The sequence below is a fragment of the Somniosus microcephalus genome, chromosome 26 (assembly GCF_052327205.1).
Source record: "Somniosus microcephalus isolate GS21.2 chromosome 26, FLI_Smic_1.0, whole genome shotgun sequence".
Lineage (NCBI taxonomy): Eukaryota > Metazoa > Chordata > Chondrichthyes > Squaliformes > Somniosidae > Somniosus > Somniosus microcephalus.
The window spans coordinates 12,159,416-12,179,347 of NC_141012.1; the positions used below are offsets into that span (position 1 = coordinate 12,159,416).

The following is a 19,932-nucleotide window of genomic DNA, read 5'->3' on the forward strand; positions in this document are numbered from 1 at the left end:
AGACCCCATGAAGTCTCATGGCTTCAGGTCAAGCATGGGCAAGGAAACCTCCTGCTGATTACCAGCTGCCACCTTCCCTCAGCTGATGAATCAGTCCTCCTCCATGTTGAACACCACTTGGAAGAAGCAGAGAGTAGCAAGGGCACAAAATGTACTCTGGGTGGGGGGACAGGTGGTGAGAGAACCAACACGAGGGGAAAAACCTACTTGACCTCGTCCTCACCAATCTACCTGTCGCAGATGCATCTGTCCATGACAGTATTGGTAGCAGTGACCACTGCACACAGTCATTGTGGAGACGAAGTCTCGTCTTCACACTGAGGACACCCTCCATCGTGTTGTGTGGCACTACCACTGTGCTAAATGGGATAGATTCAGAACAGATCTAGTACTGTGGGCCATCAGCAGCAGCAGAATTGTATTCCACCACAATCTGTAACCTCATGGCCCGGCATATCCCTCGCTCTACCATTACCATCAAGCTAGGGGACCAACCCTGGTTCAAAGGAGTGTAGAAGAGCATGCCAGGAGCAGCACCAGGCGTACCTAAAAATGAGGTGCCAACCTGGGGAAGCTGCAACACAGGACTACATGCATGCTAAAAAGCGGAAGCAGCATGCTATAGACGGGGCAAAGCGATCCCACAATCAACGGATCACATCAAAGCTCTGCAGTCCTGCCACATCCAGTCATGAATGGTGGTGGACCATTAAACAACTAACGGGAGGAGGAGGCTCCATGAATATCCCCATCCTCAATGATGGTGGAGCCCAGCACGTGAGTGCAAAAGACAAGGCTGAAGCGTTTGCAACCATCTTCAGCCAGAAGTGCCGAGTGGATGATCCATATCGGCCTACTCCGGAGGTCCCCACCATCACATAAGCCAGCCTTCAGCCAATTTGATTCACTCCACGTGATATCAAGAAACGGCTGAGCGCACTGGATACAGCAAAGACTGTGGGCCCCGACTATCGTGCTGAAGACTTGTTCTCCAGAACTAGCTGCGCCTCTAGCCAAGCTGTTCCAGTACAGCTACAACACTGGCATCTATCTGACAATGTAGAAAACTGCCCAGGTATGTCCTGTCCACAAAAAGCAGGACAAATCCAACCCGGCCAATTACCACCCCATCAGTCTACTCTCAATCATCAGCAAAGTGATGGAAGGTGTAATCGACAGTGCTATCAAGCGGCACTTACTCACCAATAACCTGCACACTGATGCCTAGTTTGGGTTCCGCCAAGACCACTCGGCTCCCGACCTCATTACAGCCTTGGTCCAAACATGGACAAGGGAGCTGAATTCCAGAGGCGAGGTGAGAGTGACTGCCCTTGACATCAAGGCAGCATTTGACCGAGTGCGGCATCAAGAAGCCCTAGTAAAACTGAAGTCAATGGGAATTGGGGGGGAAAACTCTCCACTGGCTGGAGTCATACCTAGCACAAAGGAAGATGGTTGTGGTGGTTGAAGGTCAATCATCACAGCCCCAGGACATCGCAGCAGGAATTCCTCAGGGCAGTGTCCTAGGCCCAACCATCTTCAGCTGCTTCATCAATGACCTTCCCTCCAACATAAGGTCAGGAATGGGGATATTCGCTGATTGCACAGTGTTCAGTGCCAGTCATTCACAACTCTCAGATAATGAAGCAGTCCATGCCCGCACGCAACAAGACCTGGACGACGCTCAGGCTTGGGCTGATAAGTGGCAGGTAACAATCATGCCACACAAGTGTCAGGCAATGGCCATCTCCAACAAGCGAGAGTGTAACCACCTCCCCTTGACATTCAACGGTATTACCATCGCTGAATCCCCCACCTTCACCATCCTGGGGGTCACCATTGACCAGAAACATAACTGGACCAGCCACATAAATACTATAAAAACAAGAGCAGGTCAGAGGCTAGGTATTCTGCGGCGAGTGTCTCTTCTCCCGACTCCCAAAGCCTTTCCACCATCTACAAGGCACAAGTAAGGAGTGTGATGGAATACTCTCCATTTGCCTGGATGAGTGCAGCTCCAACAACACTCAAGAAGCTCGACACCATCCAGGACAAAGCAGCCCGCTTGATTGGCAACCCATCCACCACCTTAAACAGTCACTCCCTCCACCGCCGGCGTACCGTGGCTGCAGTGTGTACCGTCTACAAGATGCACAGCAGCAACTCACCAAGGCTTCTTCGGCAGCACCTCCCAAACCCACGACCTCTTCCACCTAGAAAGACAAGGGCAGCAGGCGCATGGGAACACCACCACCTCCAAGTTCTCCTCCAAGTCACACACCATCCTGATATGGAAATGTATCGCCGGTCCTTCATCATCGCTGGGTCAAAATCCTGGAACTCCCTCCCTAACAGCACCGTGGGAGTACCTTCACCACACGGACTGTAGCGGTTCAAGAAGGTGGCTCACCACCACCTTCTCAAGGGCAATTGGGGATGGGCAATAAATGCTGGCCTTGCCAGCAATGCCCACATCCCATACAATTTTGGTTTCCATATTTAAGAAAAGATATACTTGCTCTCGAGGCAGTTCAGAGAAGGTTCACTCGGTTGATTCCGGAGATGAGGGGGTTGACTTATGAGGAAAGGTTGAGTAGGTTGGGCCTCTACTCATTGGAATTCAGAAGAATGAGAGGTGATCTTATCGAAACATATAAGATTGTGAGGGGGCTTGATCGGGTGGATGCGGGGAGGATATTTCCACTGATGGGTGAGACTAGAACTAAGGGGCATAATCTTAGAATAAGGGGCTGCCCTTTCAAAACTGAGATGAGGAGAAACTTCTTCACTCAGAGGGTAGTAAATCTATGGAATTTGCTACCTCAGAGAGCTGTGGAAGCTGCGACATTAAATAAATTTAAAACGGAGATAGACAATTTCCTAGCTGATAAGGGAATTAGGGGTTACGGGGAGCGGGCAGGGAAGTGGACGTGAGTCTAGGTTCGGATCAGCCATGATCCTATTGAATGGCGGAGCAGGCCCGAGGGGCCGTATGGCCTACTCCTGCTCCTACTTATCTATATATATAAATCGGTACTTCTGTCATTCTGTCTATCTGTCTGTCATCGCGTGTGCGTTGCGGGTATGCACTCGAAAGTTACAGGGCGTACCTACGCGTGCGTTACCTCCAAAGAAAGCTTACGCTTCCGAGACGGTTTTAAGCGTATTTACGTTTCGGCCGGGCTAAAATTGCGCCCGCGGTATCCCAAAAACCTTCAACATTCCGCTCATTAGCATCTCATTATCCGCTCATTAGCGACAGAGTGACCTCGAGCTCGACCAATCGTACGCCGGGTTGCTGGCGTGTGCCGCCGGGCCAATCGGTGCGCGTGTGGCCGGGCTTTATCGTTCTGAACCGAGGTGAGTCGCCGCCATCTTGATTCCAAACTTTTCCTTTCTTTTTCCCGCTTTCTGCATCTTAAAAAAAAAACATTGCTTTTAAAACACATGTTTTAAAAAAAAATGATTTAGAAAGTAATTAACTTATCTAATCTCATTAATTTTCCTACCTTTCCCCGTTTTTCCAGGTAGGCCTAGAAGCCTCGGCGTCTCCTCCGCACCCACGCCCGAGCTAGGCACCTCCCGGCCCCACTCGAAGGCTGGAGGGCCGAGCCTCAGCCCAGCACCGCTAGGGTGCGCGCACAGCAGGAGCTGAGACGTCTCTCTCTGCCGGGGCTTGCTGAGCGTCCAGCGTTACCCTGGCAACGGGCGCAATCGGCGGTCTTCACCTCGGGGGGAGGGGGGGGGGGGCGGCCGCGACCCTCGGGGGGGGGGGGGGGGCCGCGACCCTCGGGGGGGGGGGGGGGGGGGGCCGCGACCCTCGGGGGGGGGGCCGCGACCCTCGGGGGGGGGGGGGGGGCCGCGCGCGCAGCAGGAGCAGCTGAGACGCGGCGTCTCTCTCTCTGGCTTGGTCAGCGTCACGGTTGCCCTGGCAACCGGGCCCCACCGGCCGAGAGAGACGCCGCGTCTCAGCTCCTGCTGCGCGCGCAATCGGCGGTCTTCACCTCCGGGGGGGTGGGGGGGGGGGGGGGGGGGGGGGGGGGGGGGGGGGCGCCCGCCGCCCTCCCTCCCCCCCGCCCCTCCCATCCCCCCCCCTCCCCTCCCTCCCCCCCTGCCCTCCCTCCCGCCCTCCCTCCCCGCCCTCCCCCCCCGCCCTCCCTTCCCCTCCTTCCTTCCCCCCTCCCCTCCCCCCGCCCTCCCTCCTCCCTCCCTTCCCCGCCCTCCCCCTCCCCCTCCCCGCCCTCCCCCTCCCCGCCCTCCCCCTCCCCTCCCCGCCCTCCCTTCCCCTCCCCGCCCTCCCTTCCCCTCCCCCTCCTCTCTTCCCCCCAGTCGCTCTCTCTCTTCCCCCCAGTCGCTCTCTCTCTTCCCCCCAGTCGCTCTCTCTCTCTCTCTCTCTTCCAACAACAACATGCCCTCGAAAAAGCCTCGGCACCGCCGGGCACTTCAGCTAGTGTTCTTATAAACGAATAATAAAAACTCATGATTGCAGTTCACTCCCAGAAAGATTTGCAGCCTTTGCACTGCAGTTGTGCAGTGGTTGGGAGCTGTGTTATGTACACCATTTCCATGCTGTAAACAGGTTGCAGGTAACAAAAATACCACGTTTTAAAGACAGAGGTCCTGTCTGGGGAAAGGATATAAAAATCATACACCTACAAAACTAGGTCTCTCGCAATATTGCAAAGACATTTTCCTTACATTCCATGGCGGTCTGCCTCCGGATGTGGTCAAAGAACTTGGTGTTGCTGGCAAACATCCCTCCACAGGTAGGGCATGCCACCACTTTCTCCTGCGTGTGGCTACGCAAATGCTCCCGTAGCTTAAATTTCACTTTGAAAGTTGCTTCACAATCTAAAAAAGACAGAAAACGGGAAATTAATCTTTCCAAACACGCAGTTTTCTGAGGAGTTGCCAATTCAGCTTAAAGGTCTGCACACTCCTGGCCGGCACAGCGATCAAACAGTATGGGACGTGGCATGTTACAAAAAGGTAGATGTGGAACGAGAAAGCTATCCAAACGCATCCATTCAGAACCCAGTCTCCCCTCTCCTCCCCATCATCGCTCTCAATTATTTCTCAAATAATTGCTAGGCTTCTATCTCCACCACCCTAGCTGGGAGTCAGTTTCCTGTATTGCTCACTAAGAATTTCCTGACATTAGTCCTATTTTGCTGTTGGCTAGTTTGAATCTGTGCCACTTTGCCGGACTGCCTGCAGTGGGGGAAAGAGTTAAACTGACATCGCTGGCAGTTTCACTGAATAGTGTAATAAGACAGGGACTATCATGAAAGACCACATCCATAAAGATGCGGTCAAAGATAGCTGACCTTTGGAGAGATATAAAAACAATTAAATGGAGACAGGATGTCCAGCATTTCAACTGCCCGTAAGAACTTTATTACCTAGGTCACATTCCAAGGCATCTTTTAATTAGCATTCAGCAGTTTGAGTGATTGATTGAGGAGGCAGCTTATACATGTTTATATTAAGATTCGTAACCATCCATGAAGGTGCATGCAGCCAAGATCCAATCAGGTGGCAGGAATGAATTTAACACGAGGTGGCCATGCTTATTGTAATGTATAAAAATGTAGTGTTTTCTGTAACAATTTGAAACGGTCTGGCTAAGACAGAACAGACTGCTTCCCCACCGGTGCAATAAAGACGACTTGACTATCGATCTAAAACCTTGTGTCGAGTGTTGGTTTAAAATACTCCACAACACTGCCGCTGCTTAAATTGATTTGAAGTTCTGGTTTTACCTTTTCTGTCATTCAGTATGTTCGATGAAGCTCTCTCCTTTTCAGGGTGGAAAAGCCCAAGTTGCTCTCGCCTGAGTCAGAAGGTTGTGGGTTCAAGTCCCACGTTAGAGACACGAGCACAAAAAATTTAGGCAGACACTCCCAGTGCAGTACTGAGGGAGTGCTGCACTGTCGGAGGTGCTGCCTTTCGGATGAGACGCGAAACCGAGGCTCCGTCTGCTCTCTCGGGTGGACGTAAAAGATCCCATGGCACTATTTCGAAGAAGAGCAGGGGAGTTCTCCCCCGGTGTCCTGGGACCAATATTTATCCCTCAATCAACATCACTAAAACAGATTATCTGGTCATTTATCACATTGCTGTTTGTGGGAGCTTGCTGTGCACAAATTGGCTGTGAAGCACTTTGGGACGTCCAGTGGTCCTGAAAGGCGCTATAGAAATGCAAGTCTTTCTTTCTATTCCTGATCACTCGGTCCTCCCAACTTCAGCTACAATCACTACCTGGGAGAGTCTTTCTTCTATCGCGGGGCTGCGAAGCCCAGTCTCAAGAGGTGAAACTGAACCGTTTCAGTACATTTACTGCATTTTCTCCAACAGGGGGGCAATTTTCTACCCGGCTACCAAAGTTATTGATAAAAGGTACTCATTGAAATTAGTCGGTTAGGTTCTCTCAAGATCTCTTGGCCGGTCAGAATTAACTTGCCAAGGAACCTTCCCATTAAATTTCACCTCATCACAGGGTCAGTCTGTGGAACTAAGCAGAGTTTGTTGGGCAGTGTTATGAATCTTATCAAGTTATAGTCCAACAGCTTTATTTGAAATCACAAGCTTTCGGAGCGCTGCTCCTTCGTCAGGTGAAGTCTGACTTCTCACATTTGTCCACATCATGAATCTTATCATTCATGAAGAATTGACTCATGACATAACACTGGGCGGCCAGCTGGTGGCGCCGTCCAAGGAGTATAAATACTCCGGCATGAACCCAGCTTGTTCAGGACGTTTATCTAACCAGGAACTAGTGATGTAACTAGAAATCTCATGGTTGTGAAACAGTTGATTAAAGCCTTGTTTTAAACTCAAACCGAGTGCTCAGTCGTCTTTTTACATCAGGCAGTCTGGTTCCAGGGAGGACTCACCTTTCCAACAGCAGGGAATGATTAGATTAGTGTCTGTGGTCGCGTCACGGTCCGAACACATTCCATGCATGTCCACGTGTCTGTAGAACCATTCCGGATTCTCAAAAGAGCTCTAAGGAGAAAATAGCAGGGCTGAAAAAAAGTGGCAAAGCGCAACGGGTTGGCGATAAACTGTTAAATGCAACGTGCAATCTCTGCAAGTTTCACCTTTAGTACACAGTAGGGGAAACCAGCCTGAATCGGATCACCTCCCTCCTAGTGAGCGAAGTTGCTAAATAGTTCATAAACAATGCAGCTTTCCACGCCCCTCCCACCCCCAGGACAAGCAATAAAGATGCTGCACCAGTAACAAAGGAGCCAGAAATTTACAGCCGCCATGGATGTTTGGGAATGACATTTTCCTCCCCTCACCCAACATCACATTCTTGGCCCACAATATGACTTATATTTATATACAGCGCCTTTTAACGTAATAAAACATCCCACGGTGCTTCACAGGAGCGTTAGAGAAAAAAATGGACACAGAGATATACAAGGAGATGTTAGGGCAGGTTACCAAAAGCTTGGGCAAAGAGGTAGGTTTTAAGGAGGGTCTTAAAAGGAGGAAAGAGAGGTAGAGAGGCGGAGAGGTTTAGGCAGGGAATTCCAGAGCTTAGGGGGCCTAGGCAGCTGAAGGCACGACCGGAAATGGTGGAGCGATTAAAATTGGGGATGCTCAAGAGGTCAGAATAGGCAGAGTGCAGAGCTCTAGGGGGAATTATAGGGCTGGAGGAGATTACAGAGATAAGAAGGAGTGAGGCCATGGTGGGATTTGAAAACAAGAATTTAAAAAAATCAAGGCGTTACTTAACCGGGAGCCAATGGAGGTCAGCAAACACAATATGGTCCTGTTCATACAGGATTTTTTTATGCTTTAAACACTGAAGCTTGGAAGTACATTTTTAAAAATCTCATGGGTAAAATTAAAATAAAGAGTACAGGATACGGAAACGAGATTGGGACTTGAATGAGTGACTCACATCACAGTGCCCCCAGAGACAGACAAAGCTCTCTGGGATTTCTGGAATGATGTTGCGGCTCTGCTGGTCCAGTAAACAGTGCTCGAGTTCGGTCTGAGCCTGCAGGGACTGTAGGCCCCAATGCTTCAGTTTGGTGTGGTAGGCGTGAAAGTAAACATGACGGATCAGGTCAGCCGAACTCTCCACTGAGTAGAACCCACAGTCCGCCCACAGGCACTGGTGCTCCTCTGGGAAAACAAAGATACAAAATGGGATCAGCACAGGCACACGATTAGTATTCTCTGTCAAAACAAATGTTCATTGTGTCTCATTCCACATCCCACCTTCAAAAGAAAATTTTTTATTCTCCAGTACCCAAGTCAATGTTATCTACACAGATTGGGCGACCGCTTTGCGGAACACCTCCGTTCAGTCCATAAGGGCGACGCCCGTCACTTTAATTCTCTGCTTCACTCCCACTCTGATCTCTCTGTTCTCAGCCTCTTGCATTGTTCCAATGAAGCTCAACGTAAGCTCGAGGAACAGCACCTCATCTTTCGATTAGGCACTTTACAGCCCTCTGGACTCAACATTGAGTTCAACAATTTCAAACTATAACCCCTGCCCCCATTTTTCAGGCTGTATGATTCTGCCATCCCTTAGCACAGACTGTTCCTTCACATCCTCCCCTCCCTGTCTCCCTGCACCTGCTTAAAATCTGTTGCATCTCTAGCCTTTTCCAGTTCTGACGAAGGGTCCCAGACCTGAAACGCTAACTCTGTTTTTCTCTCTCCACAGATGCTGCCTGGCCTGCTGAGTGTTTCCAGCATTTTCTGTTGTTATTTCAATGTTATCTACATTTGCTACTTGCTTATATTCTAATGGGAGAAGTGGGTCGGAGTCAATGTTCCCTCTAATTTTTTATTTTCGTGCACGGCCCTTAAAAGTTGCAGCGTGGCCCATTCACGGTGGCATAGTGGTTAGCACTGTTGCCTCACAGCGCCAGGGACCCGGGTTCGAATCCGGCCTCGGGTGACTGTCTGTGTGGAGTTTGCACATTCTCCCCGTGTTTGCGTGGGTTTCCTCCGGGTGCTCCGGTTTCCTCCCACAGTCCAAAGATGTGCGGGTTAGGTTGATTGGCTATGATAAATTGACCCTTAGTGTTAGGGGGATTAAATAAGTGGGGTTACGGGGATAGGGTGGGATATGTGTTGGTGTAGGGGTTACGGGGATCGGGTGGGATATGTGTCGGTGCAGGCTCGATGGGCCGAAATGGCCTCTATCTGCACTGTGGGGTTTCTGTGATTTCTGTGATTCAAATTTGGCGCACGGGAGGTTTTTACAATGCAAAAGCGACCTGCGTAGGACCTCACTGACACTGCGCAGCTTAGAGGGAACATCGGTTGGAGCACTTTCTACTAAATTGCCCCATAGTTTTATAACAGAAGACAATGTCGGTATACTTATATAATTCATCGCTCTATCTTGCCATTTTGAACTGCTGGTTCATTTGATTTGGGTCAGTGTAGGAGGAAAATTTTTTTTTTTTTTTTTTTTTTAATAAATAAAAAAAATCGGCAAACAACACGAACTTCTGCTTCAGTGACGCCAAGAATTTACAATACAGTCGGCATCTTATTGTCCCCGGTGTTAAATGGGCGAGGGGCAAGCACAAAATATTTGCTCTCAAACTACCTAAACCAACAGTTTTAAAGTATTAAACATTGTAACATGGGCCAGCGGAGACCGTGCTCACATTACACCGATCTCCCTTTGCACCACTTAAGCAACTGAAAATAAAATTCCTCTTTCGCTCAGCGGCATTAACTATTTACGCACAACAATGAAAATGCATTGAAACAGAAAATGCTCAGCAGGTCAGGCAGCATCTGTGGAGAGAGAGAAACAGAGTTAGCGTTTCAGGTCAGTGACCTTTCATCACAACCGGTTCCATTGAAAGGTCAATCCCCTGGCTGGGGGGTCTTTTTCCCCTGGCTGGGGGGGGCGGTCACAGTCTCAGGACATGGGGTAGACATTTATATTCGCTTATAGTCGTTAGAGTTTAGAAGAATGAGGGGATCTCATTGAAACTTATAAAATTCTAACAGGACTAGACAGACTAGATGCAGGAAGGATGTTCCCGATGGCGGGGGTGTCCAGAACCAGGGGCGACAGTCTAAGGATAAGGGGTAAGCCATTTAGGATTGAGATGAGGAGGAATTTCTTCACCCAGAGAGTGGTGAACCTGTGGAATTCTCTACCACACAAGGCAGTTGAGGCCAATTCATTAAATATATTCAAGAAGGAGTTAGATATATTTCTTAAGGCTAAGGGGATCAAGGGATATGGGGAGAAAGCAGGGACAGGGTACTGAATTTGGACGATCAGCCATGATCGCATTGAATGGCGGAGCAGGCTCGAGGGGCCGAATGGCCTACTCCTGCTCCTATCTTCTGTTTCTGTATTTAGGACTGAGATGAGGAGAAATTTCTTCACTCAGAGGGTGGTGAACCTGTGGAATTCTCTACCACAGAAGGCTGTGGAGGCCAAGTCACTGAATATATTTAAGAAGCAGATAGATAGATTTCTAGACACAAAAGGCATCGAGGGGTATGGGGAGAGAGTGGGAATATGGTATTGAGATAGAGGATCAGCCATGATCATATTGAATGGCGGAGCAGGCTCGAAGGGCCGACTCCTGCTCCTATTTTTCTGTTTCTATGCTGCCTGACCTGCCTGATCGTTTCCAGCATTTTCTCATTTTATTTCAGATTTCCAGCATTCGCAGTAGTTTTGCATTCATGAAAATGCATTGCCACACAATACATCATTCTGTCAGTATGTGATGGAAAATTATGTTAAAGTTAAAATATGTGAATTTATCCACATTTAATGACCAAACCCCCCCCACTGAAATACTGTTTTCAGAGTGTTTCTAATAAACAAACACGGTCCTTTGCAGAATCTAGAAATGATTGCGCAAATTCCTAACATTGCACAAACTCCAACTCACCCAAAACTCCAACGGCCATATCATACCCTGCATTAAATCCCGCTAGCCCATCACCAACGCTGCCTGGTAGCTGCACTGGTCTCACGCAGCCCCGGGACCAGCTTTTCCAATGTCCGCGCACCCAAATTTAAAATTAGGGCAAACACTGCCCATCGCCCCATCCTCGTCAAACTCCACTGGCTCCCTGTCCCTCAGTGTGTTAAAATTCTTAAAAAGACTTGCATTTCTATAGCGCCTTTCGTGACCTCAGGGGGTCCCAAAACGCTTTACAGCCAATGAAGTACTTTTGAAATGTAGTCACTGTTGTAAAGACCTGGATGGCCTTTCCCCACCCCACCTCCTCCAGCCCATGCCTTTCAGTCCTCTGGCTTCATGGGGACTGCCCCCTCCCATTCATCGTCCATCAATAAAAGACAGACTTGCATTTATATAGTGCCTTTCGCGACCACCGGACGTCTCAAAGTGTTTTACAGCCAATGAAGTACTTTTGAATTGGAGTCACTGCTGTAATAGCAGAGCTTTCAGCTGCCTCTGTCCTATTTTATGAAATCTCTCTAAACCACTTGGCCTTTCTACTTCTCTCCCCATCTTTAAAAGTCTCCTCAAAACCTCCTCTCTTTTCTACTGCGTTTCCGGTCATCTCTTCTAACCGTTTCTCCTTTGTGAAGCAACAATATTCCATTAAAGGCACAAGAAAACTGCAAATTATTGCTGGATTACTGCTGTCAGGATAAAAAGGTGGGCGGGGGTGTCAAACACCCACTCACTATCGTGCTTCATGTTACATCCAACCGGCTAATGTACTTGCAGAAACCTGGGTGTGTTAATCTAGAACACAAGAAATAGGAGCAGGAGTCAGCCATTTGGCCCATCGAGCCTGCTCTGCCATTCAATAATAAGACCATGGCTGATGATCTACCTCAACTCCACTTTCCTGCACTATCCCCATATCCCTTGATTCCCTTAATATCCAAAAATCTATCGATCTCTATCTTGAATATACTCAACGACTGAGCCTCCACAGCCCTCTGGGGCAGAGAATTCCAAAGATTCACCACCCTATGAGTGAAGAAATTTCTCCTCATCTCAGTCCTAAATGGCCGATCCCTTATTCTGAGACTGTGACCCCTGGTTCTAGACACCCCAGCCAGGGGAAACATCCTCCCTGCATCGACCGTGTCAAAATTTTGTATGTTTCGATGAGATCACCTCCCATTCTGAGGATATAGGCCTAGTCTACTCAATCTCTCCTCATAGGACAATCCTCCATCCCAGGAACCAGTCTGGTGAACCTTTGTTGCACTCCCTCTATGGCAAGTATATTCTTCCTTAGGCAAGGAGACCAAAACTGTACACAATACTCCAGGTGTGGTCTCACCAGGGCCCTATATAATTGCAGTAAGACGTCTTTACTCTTATACTCAAATCCTCTTGTAATAAAGGCCAACATACCATTTGCTTTCTTAACTGCTTGCTGTACCTGCATGTTAACTTTCAGTGATTCATGTACAAGGACACCCAGGTTCCTCTGAACACCAACATTTCCCAGTCTCTCACCATTTAAAATCTAGATTGGGTTAATGCTGAGGCCAGGCACGTGCCGATAATGAAGGGGGAAAGAGAGGAATAAAATCAATCAATCTGTAGCAGTCATCACAAGCTACCCCTACATACTCTTCAGTAGCCAAATCAGAGCAGCAATGACAGAAACCTGGGAGCTAGTCACTCATCCCTGCCATAATAATCCAGGGCACAAAGGAAAGGGGAGAAAAATGGCCAAAGGAAAAAAGGGTCTGTATCTAAACAGGTTTCTTCTTTTACTCCAGATATTACTGGCATCACGACCAGTAAGCTACCAGTTACTTTCATCCAGAGTGCCAGATTGAATTTACTTGCAAATACCGTTTTTAATCAAAAGTTGCCAGCGCCAATCTCAAAATAATTCCGTGCTGCTCATCCACTGCGCCGTTACCCTACCTTGTGGCTCACTGTCGTTTTCATCCCCCTGCAGTTGCTCCTTTAAATGCCCTGCGATGTGGTTGCTGAACTCTTCCATTCCAGATGCAGTGAATCCACACGAGCCCCATTCACACAAAAGCACCAGGGAATCGTACTTCATGTTCTTCCCAGCAGCCATTACGTCGCATCTGGTCAAATAAGAAAATACTCTCACTACGTTACTGGATTTAGAATACTTTTCAACATATCTTCGGTTCAGTCAGATTGTCATTTCTTCCTTTTATTTTTTGTTAAATATATAACAAGGATCATTGCACAGGTTTTTGGGAGAACTTTAAAGGTTTAGACTCCCTTTCTAGGATTTGATTGGTCACTTCTTAGGTGCTGATGACTCCACTTTTTTGTGGTAAATTTTAAAAGACTTAGCTTTACAAACGAGCAGACCTTAATGAGTCATAAGGAATTAAATGTGAAAGAAAAAGGTAATGCCTATAAATCTGATTGCATATTTCAAAGAAACTGGCGGCTGATGGCTCAAAACTCCTTTCCAGAGCCTGGCTGTAGCCGGTCACAGATTTTCCTCAGTGTTGTCACCAAGCGAATGCAGAGTATGTGGCATCAATACACCTTAAAATTCCACGTAAGCTAATGTGATTCAAAACTGCACCAAAACACTTTTTGCACATTTCAGGGAACTCTTTGTTATCTGGCACCGACGGGACCGGCGTGGTGCCGGTTGATTAAAAAGTCCGGATTACAGAGAGGTATACTTACCAAGGTACGAGAGCCCCCGGTTACACGGCCACAGGTGCGGGAGCCCCGGTTACACGGCCACAGGTGCGGGAGCCCCGGTTACACGGCCACAGGTGCGGGAGCCCCGGTTACACGGCCACAGGTGCGGGAGCCCCGGTTACACGGCCACAGGTGCGGGAGCCCCGGTTACACGGCCACAGGTGCGGGAGCCCCGGTTACACGGCCACAGGTGCGGGAGCCCCGGTTACACGGCCAGTTACACGGCCACAGGTGCAGGAGCCCCGGTTACACGGCCACAGGTGCAGGAGCCCCGGTTACACGGCCACAGGAGCCCCGGTTACACGGCCACAGGTGCAGGAGCCCCGGTTACACGGCCACAGGTGCAGGAGCCCCGGTTACACGGCCACAGGTGCAGGAGCCCCGGTTACACGGCCACAGGTGCAGGAGCCCCGGTTACACGGCCACAGGTGCAGGAGCCCCGGTTACACGGCCACTGGTGCAGGAGCCCCGGTTACACGGCCACTGGTGCAGGAGCCCCGGTTACACGGCCACAGGTGCAGGAACCCCGGTTACACGGCCACAGGTGCAGGAGCCCCGGTTACACGGCCACAGGTGCAGGAACCCCGGTTACACGGCCACAGGTGCAGGAGCCCCGGTTACACGGCCACAGGTGCAGGAACCCCGGTTACACGGCCACAGGTGCAGGAGCCCCGGTTACACGGCCACAGGTGCAGGAACCCCGGTTACACGGCCACAGGTGCAGAAACCCCGGTTACACGGCCACAGGTTCAGAAGCCCCGGTTACACGGCCACAGGTGCAGGAGCCCCGGTTACACGGCCACAGGTGCAGGAGCCCCGGTTACACGGCCACTTGTGCAGGAACCCCGGTTACATGGCCACTAATATACAGTAAAACTTACCTGAACCTACTTCTGAATTTTGCCGGTTAATAGAGATTTCCAGATATTTAGGTGCCGGTTAAGAGAGTTTCCTGTACTCCCAATTCAACACCTCAAATTGCTCCCATTACCAGTGACACTAATTCTGGCCTCGAGCATCCCTGATTTTAAATCGCTCAACTATTGGTGGCCGCGCCTTCAGCTGCCTGGGCTCCAAGCTCTGGAATGCCCTCCCTAAACATCTCCGCCTCTTTTTCTTCCTTTAAGGCGCTCCTTAAAACCTACCTCACCTGCCCTAATATCGCCTTGTGGCTCGGTGTCAGATTGTGTTTGATAATCGCTCCTGTGAAGCGTCTTGGGACGTTTGACGACATTAAAGGCACTAGGTAAAGACAAGTTGTTGTTGTTGTGACTGACCTGATGTTATATAGAAAGAACTAGCATTCATATAGCACCTTTCATGTCCTCAGAACATACCAAAGCAATTTACAGCCAAGGAATTACTTTAAAAAAAAGTGTTCTTTTGTAGGCAACTCACCTACTCACCAGATAAAACCTAACTTTTGGATGGATAAGATATACAAGCTAATTGCAATACTGAATATTTTCAAGTGGGCACAGTATGAAACTTTGACAAGCCCACCATTGCACTTCATGGAAAACCCAGTGGAACTCTCTGCCTGAAAGGGTGGGAGAGGCAGAAACCCTCATCACATTTAAAAAGTACTTGGATATGCGCTTGAAGTGGCGTAACCTACAGGGCTACGGACCAAGAGCTGGAAAGTGGGGTTAGGCTGGAGAGCTCTTTCTCGGCCGGCTCGGACACGATGGGCCGAATGGCCTCCTTCTGTGCCGTAAATTTCTACGATTCTATCACCTGCCGCACAACTGGGTAAAAATGTCATATTGGGCTTTACTTAATCAGAGTAACATTAGCTTTGGAACAAGCAACCCCAAAGATGGCATTACATTTAAACTTCATATTTTTTGAAATGCTAATATCTGATCGTCTATTGTGAAAGTGAATCTTCTAAAAGTTGACCATTTGTTTCTTTGGATACAAAAGTCACACTGCACTCCCAGCGGGAAAGTTTAGCTGACCATGTCACCCAAAGGAAAAGGGAATTAAATTCCTCCTGTTGAAAATTTTGAAGTCTTGCATTTCTATAGCGCTTTTCACAACCTCAGGACGTCCCAAAGCACTTTACAGCCAATTAAGTACTTTTTTGAAGCGTAGTCACTGTTGTAATGTAGGAAACGTGGCAGCAATTTGCACACAGCAAGCTCCCACAAACAGCAATGTGATAATGACCCAGATAATCTGTTTTTAGTGATATTGGTTGAGGGATAAATATTGGCCCCAGGACACCGGGGAGAACTCCCTTGCTCTTCTTCAAAAACAGTGTCATGGGATCTTTTACATGCAGCTGAGAGCGCAGATGGGGCCTCGGTTTTAACGTCTCATCCGAAAGACGGCAGCTCCGACAGTGCAGCGCTCCCTCAGTACTTCACAACGCTCGTCAGCCTAGATTTTGTGCTCAAATCTCTAATGGAACATTACCGCGAGTACAAACAGGAAATCTCATTTGTACTTAAATAACTTTTAGCAAAATTCTTAGGAGGGATCCAATACCCCATAATACTCGCTACTTAAAAATCCTTACATGAATGATTACAACAATTAAAATACAAGCCATACAATGGAGTCACTAGGATTTCAGAAGCACCTAATATCGAGTCTGAATTTTGCCCACCATGTCCACTTGAATCACCCAGCAGTACAATTAGATATTGTGTCTCTCTAAACGTGGTCTGTGTCTAGCGCGTGCTTTGAGCCGTACAGCACTACGGTGAAATACTGATGGTTGCAGGCAATGTTCCCCCCAAGGCGCGCGAGCGTGCACCAATCGGGAGCTCCCGCGCAGGCTGCTCACCAGCTGCTGGAGGATACCGCGCTGCAAATTTAAAAGGGACTGCGCATGAAAAAAAATGTTACAGGGAAAATTGGTTAAAGGCCTTTCACTGGTGCTGCGGGGTAATTTGAGACAACAAATTAAGAGCTTTACACAAGAACACGTTGGCATTAGTGCGATTTCTCCTATAGCGCATTGTTGTCAATATGCTGCGCAAGATTTAGCGACAACATTGGAAAAATACATGTCTGAACAGGAAGTGTTCTATCTGTATCTAATTCAAATAGTTGTTTGTGGCCTAAGGTTGCTTGTGTAATTGGTTCTTCTGTAAATACCCTTGGGAAAGACTAGTTCGCTGTCGATTTTCCTTCGGTGGCTATGGTAATATTCTTATTATGCAACTCCTGGTTTTGCAGAAGTGGGCGTTAAGAGCTTGCAATGAGTTCTGTCGGCTTCCACTGTGCTGCATACTATCCTTTATCTTTCTAGTGCTGTTAGCCACCGTTGTATGTGGTTATTTTATTAAGGAGACCGGACGTGAAGAATCATTTACCCTCTCTTCCGTTTTGCCATTTTGCTCCACTCAAAAATCACATCCTGCGTCCAGTTGCTCTCACATATTTGAGGAGTTGAGATCTCGCATCTTCTAATCCGTGCAGATTCTCAATTTACCAGCATGCAGAGTTCCATCTTAGTTCTGCCTTGATTGCCCATCACAACCGGCATGTGGAATTTCAGAGAGTTGCTGGTTTGCTTCGGAGGTGGTTCCGCGCAGGGTCTGCCGAGGCTGTCCAGATTGCCAAGAAAGTTGTGGAAGTTAGACCAATTCCTGAGAATATAACAGAACAGTGAGAGCGCTGTTTATGAATGCATTGTGTACTGCCATTTTGAATACTTGATTCATTGAAGATAATGGCAATTAAACATAGAGACATAAAACTCCCAGATACGTTTAGCAACGTGGAGCTACTATCACTATACTGCCTGTATTTGTCAAATATAATTTGCAACCACATTAACTGAAAACATTTCAATTATTTCAGTGCATTTAAACATTAGATGCAAATTTTTTTTCAGAAAAATAAAAATCACTGAAGACACAAACAGGCTGGGCTTCAATCCTGGCCTGTAACACAGTATTTAAACAGAAAGAAGGACTGCAGTTAGGAAGCAGTCTTTCCACAAAGACTTCCAAGAATACATTTTAGGCCTCATTTTAAAATGTGAGTGATCTATATTATAACAAGATTCTATAATTGAAAAGTATGTATATATATTTTACAGTACAATGTTTGGAATCAATAAAGCTGCAGTGTACCCTCCCATAATAAAACTTTAAACCGGAGATCTAGACTGCCATATATCCATTTCCCGACCAGACTAACCACCTACTGAAGGTGGTGCCTGGAAATGTCTAAAAACATTAAATAAAAACATTTTAAAAAGACACCAAAGATTGGATTTTTTTTAAAAATAGAAGCAAATGTTCCAATTATTTCAGTGGAGGTATTACAATTTTCAAAGAATTCCAACATCAACAAAGCAAAGCTGCTAACTCAAGCCACAATCCCACTCGGATGTTGCAACCTGCCTGGACTGGGACTTGGGTGAAAGATGGAAAAGCTTCAAATTTGGGTCACAGGCACCTTTGGATTCAATGATGGTACCTTGTGATCACAATTGACCATCTTAGTGGTGGCTTGAACAGATGAAAAGGAGATTTGGGGGGGGGGGGGGGGGGGAAAAGAGGAAAAAAGAGCGGGAGAGTTGGGGGACCTCCTCACGGGACTGCTCCTGGACTGGTCAAGGTGGCCATCAATAGGTCCAGGCAGCAGGCAGTCGAGGGGGCGGTATGGCCCGACTGTCTGCCTCTCTTCCGCGGCTACATTCGTGCCCTGGAGATGGAGCGTGTGGTGTCCACCTGCACGCTTGAGGCCTTGCGCAATCGGTGGGCACCGGAGGGACTGGAGTGCATCATTACCCCAGGGAATACAATTCTAATTTAAATTTGTTAAACTTCCTTTTAATTTTGGTTAAGTTACAGTCCTTTTTGGTTGCGACCCCGAGGAGGGGGCGCATGCTTAACTCTAAACTGGTGATGGCAATTGTCATGCACCAGTGCAATAACAGTGAGCACGTGGTGTCCACTGGCACGCTTGATGCATTCCGCCACCGATGGGACTGGAGTGCTTAATCACCCCCGTGAAAATAGGATTCTGATTTAATTTGGTAAGTTTTCTTTTAATTTTTGGTTTAAGTCGCAGTATTTATTGGTTGTGCCCTTTAAATTGGTGATGGTAATTGCCATCCATCAGCGCAGTAAGAGTGAGCCTCTCCACCTGGCCCCACCAACAGCCCCACTCTCCCGGCCTCGGCCCCCGCTCCCTCTTTGCCCTCTCAGCCCCCTCCCCCCTTGCCCCCATCCCCCCTCTCCCCCTCTCCCCCATCCCCCCTCTCTCCCCCATCCCCCCCTCGCCCTCTCCCCATCCCCCTCTCCCCCATCCCCCCTCTCTCCCCCATCCCCCCCCTCGCCCCATCCCCCTCTCGTCCCCTCTCCCCACCCCCCTCTCGCCCCCCCTCTCCCCATCCCCCTCCCCCATCCCCCTCTCGCCCCCCCTCTCCCCATCCCCCTCTCGCCCCCCCTCTCCCCATCCCCCTCCCCCATCCCCCTCTCGCCCCCCCTCTCCCCATCCCTCTCCCCCATCCCCCTCTCGCCCCCCCTCTCGCCCATCCCCCTCTCGCCCCCCCTCCCCCATCCCCCTCTCGACCCCCCTCTCCCCCATCCCCCTCTCGCCCCCCCTCTCCCCCATCCCCCTCTCGCCCCCCTCTCCCCATCCCCCTCGCGCCCCCCCTCTCCCCATCCCCCTCGCGCCCCCTCTCCCCATCCCCCTCGCGCCCCCCCTCTCCCCATCCCCCTCGCGCCCCCCCTCTCCATCCCCCTCGCGCCCCCCCTCTCGCCCCCCCATCCCCCTCCTCCCCCTCTGCCCCATCCCCCCTCTCGCCCCCCTCTCGCCCCCCTCTCCCCCATCCCCCTCTCGCCCCCCCTCTCCCCCATCCCCCTCTCGCCCCCCCTCTCCCCATCCCCCTCGCGCCCCCCCCAATCGCCCCATCCTCCTCTCCCCCCCCAATCGCCCCATCCTCCTCTCCCCCCTCACCCTCTCAGCCCCCACTCCCCCATTGCCCTGCCCTCTCAGCCCCCACTACCCCCTTGCCCTCATCACCCACTCCCTCTCAGCTCCCACTCCCCCTCATCCCCCACTCCCTCTCAGCTCCCACTCTCCCCTTACCCCAACTTTGCCCTCTCCCCTTGCCCCCTCAGCCCTCGCCCTCATCCCCTCACCCATCCCCCTCTCAACCCCCACTCCCCATCAGCCCCCACTCCCCCCTTGCCTTGCCCTCTCAGCCCCCACTCCCCCCTTGCCTTGCCCTCTTAGCTCCCACTCCCCCCTTGCCTTGCCCTCTCAGCCCCCTCTCCCCTTGCCCCTTGCCCTCATCCCCCTG

General features: G+C 49.7%; 1 protein-coding gene across 1 annotated transcript in view; it reads right to left on the reverse strand.

The window, feature by feature from the left end:
* hinfp (histone H4 transcription factor) overlaps positions 1-19,932 on the reverse strand; it is a 39,343-nt gene that overhangs the window by 18,367 nt on the left and 1,044 nt on the right. The window contains exons 2-6 of the mRNA XM_085967846.1: positions 16,985-17,260; positions 12,885-13,054; positions 7,916-8,142; positions 6,897-7,008; positions 4,699-4,851 (exon numbers count right to left, since the gene is read on the reverse strand). Of these exons, the coding sequence (XP_085823972.1) occupies positions 4,699-4,851; positions 6,897-7,008; positions 7,916-8,142; positions 12,885-13,054; positions 16,985-17,004 (682 nt within the window). The 5' untranslated portion in view covers positions 17,005-17,260. The remainder of the gene's footprint in view (positions 1-4,698; positions 4,852-6,896; positions 7,009-7,915; positions 8,143-12,884; positions 13,055-16,984; positions 17,261-19,932) is intronic.